General features: G+C 43.7%; 1 protein-coding gene across 1 annotated transcript; it reads left to right on the plus strand.

The window, feature by feature from the left end:
- On the plus strand, positions 1-714 carry LOC121774487. Its single transcript, XM_042171355.1, has one exon. It carries the CDS (start codon positions 1-3, stop codon positions 712-714), a length of 714 nt encoding a protein of 237 aa, XP_042027289.1.
- Positions 715-909: the final 195 nt, after the last annotated feature.

Here is a 909-nt window from a genome sequence, read left to right on the forward strand (position 1 = left end):
ATGTCAGGTGAAGAAGCCTCTAGTCCTTTATATATTTCTTCTGATTCTGAGTCTGAGGAGGTTCCTTTAGCCGATGTTGCTGCTCCTATGGCGGGGCAAGATGATATATTACGCACTATGGCAACTGCAATGCAACAGATTGCTAGGAATATACCACCAAGTCAATCTTCCATCCTTAAACAGATGCATGAATATCACGCGGAAGAATTCAGAGGTAAACTAGATGATAATCCCACCAAGGCTGAGTACTGGTTGGAACAGTTAGAGCGAATATTCAGTTGCATGACTTGTACATCAGATGAAAAGTTACAGGGTGCAACTGCACTTTTGAAAGAAGAGACTCACAGGTGGTGGGCCAGTGTGGCTCGTGCTACTCTTCCAGACATGTTGACGTGGGATTTCTTTTTGAATAAATTTCATGAATGCTATGTTGGGAAGCAGTACATAGAAGACCAAAGACAAGAATTTCTACAGTTAGTTCAAGGTAGAAGAACTGTTCGAGAGTACGAGATTGAGTTCCGACGTCTTTCGCGATATGCACCAGAGATAAATTATTCAGATGTGGATATGTGTCGGAAGTTCAGGAGGGGTTTGAGGAGTATTATTCAGCCTGGTCTTGTTGGATTGGAGACATCAGATTTGACAAGTTATCACACGCTGCCCGGACTCTTGAACAACTTAAAGTTACTGAGAAAGTTGAAGAGGGCTCTATGAATCAAGAGAAACGACCAGCAGAATCATCTCACTCGCCTTCTCGATTCTCGGGGAAGAGATTCAGAGACTACAGAGGTAATAGGAGTTCAACGCCTAGTCGATTCCAAGGCCAAAGACCAAGTCAGATGTCAGAGTTTAGGCCAAGGCAACAGGTAACTTCAATGGCTAGTACTGGAGGATCAGACAGAGTACCGA

The sequence above is a fragment of the Salvia splendens genome, chromosome 2 (genome assembly GCF_004379255.2).
Source record: "Salvia splendens isolate huo1 chromosome 2, SspV2, whole genome shotgun sequence".
NCBI classification, from domain to species: domain Eukaryota; kingdom Viridiplantae; phylum Streptophyta; class Magnoliopsida; order Lamiales; family Lamiaceae; genus Salvia; species Salvia splendens.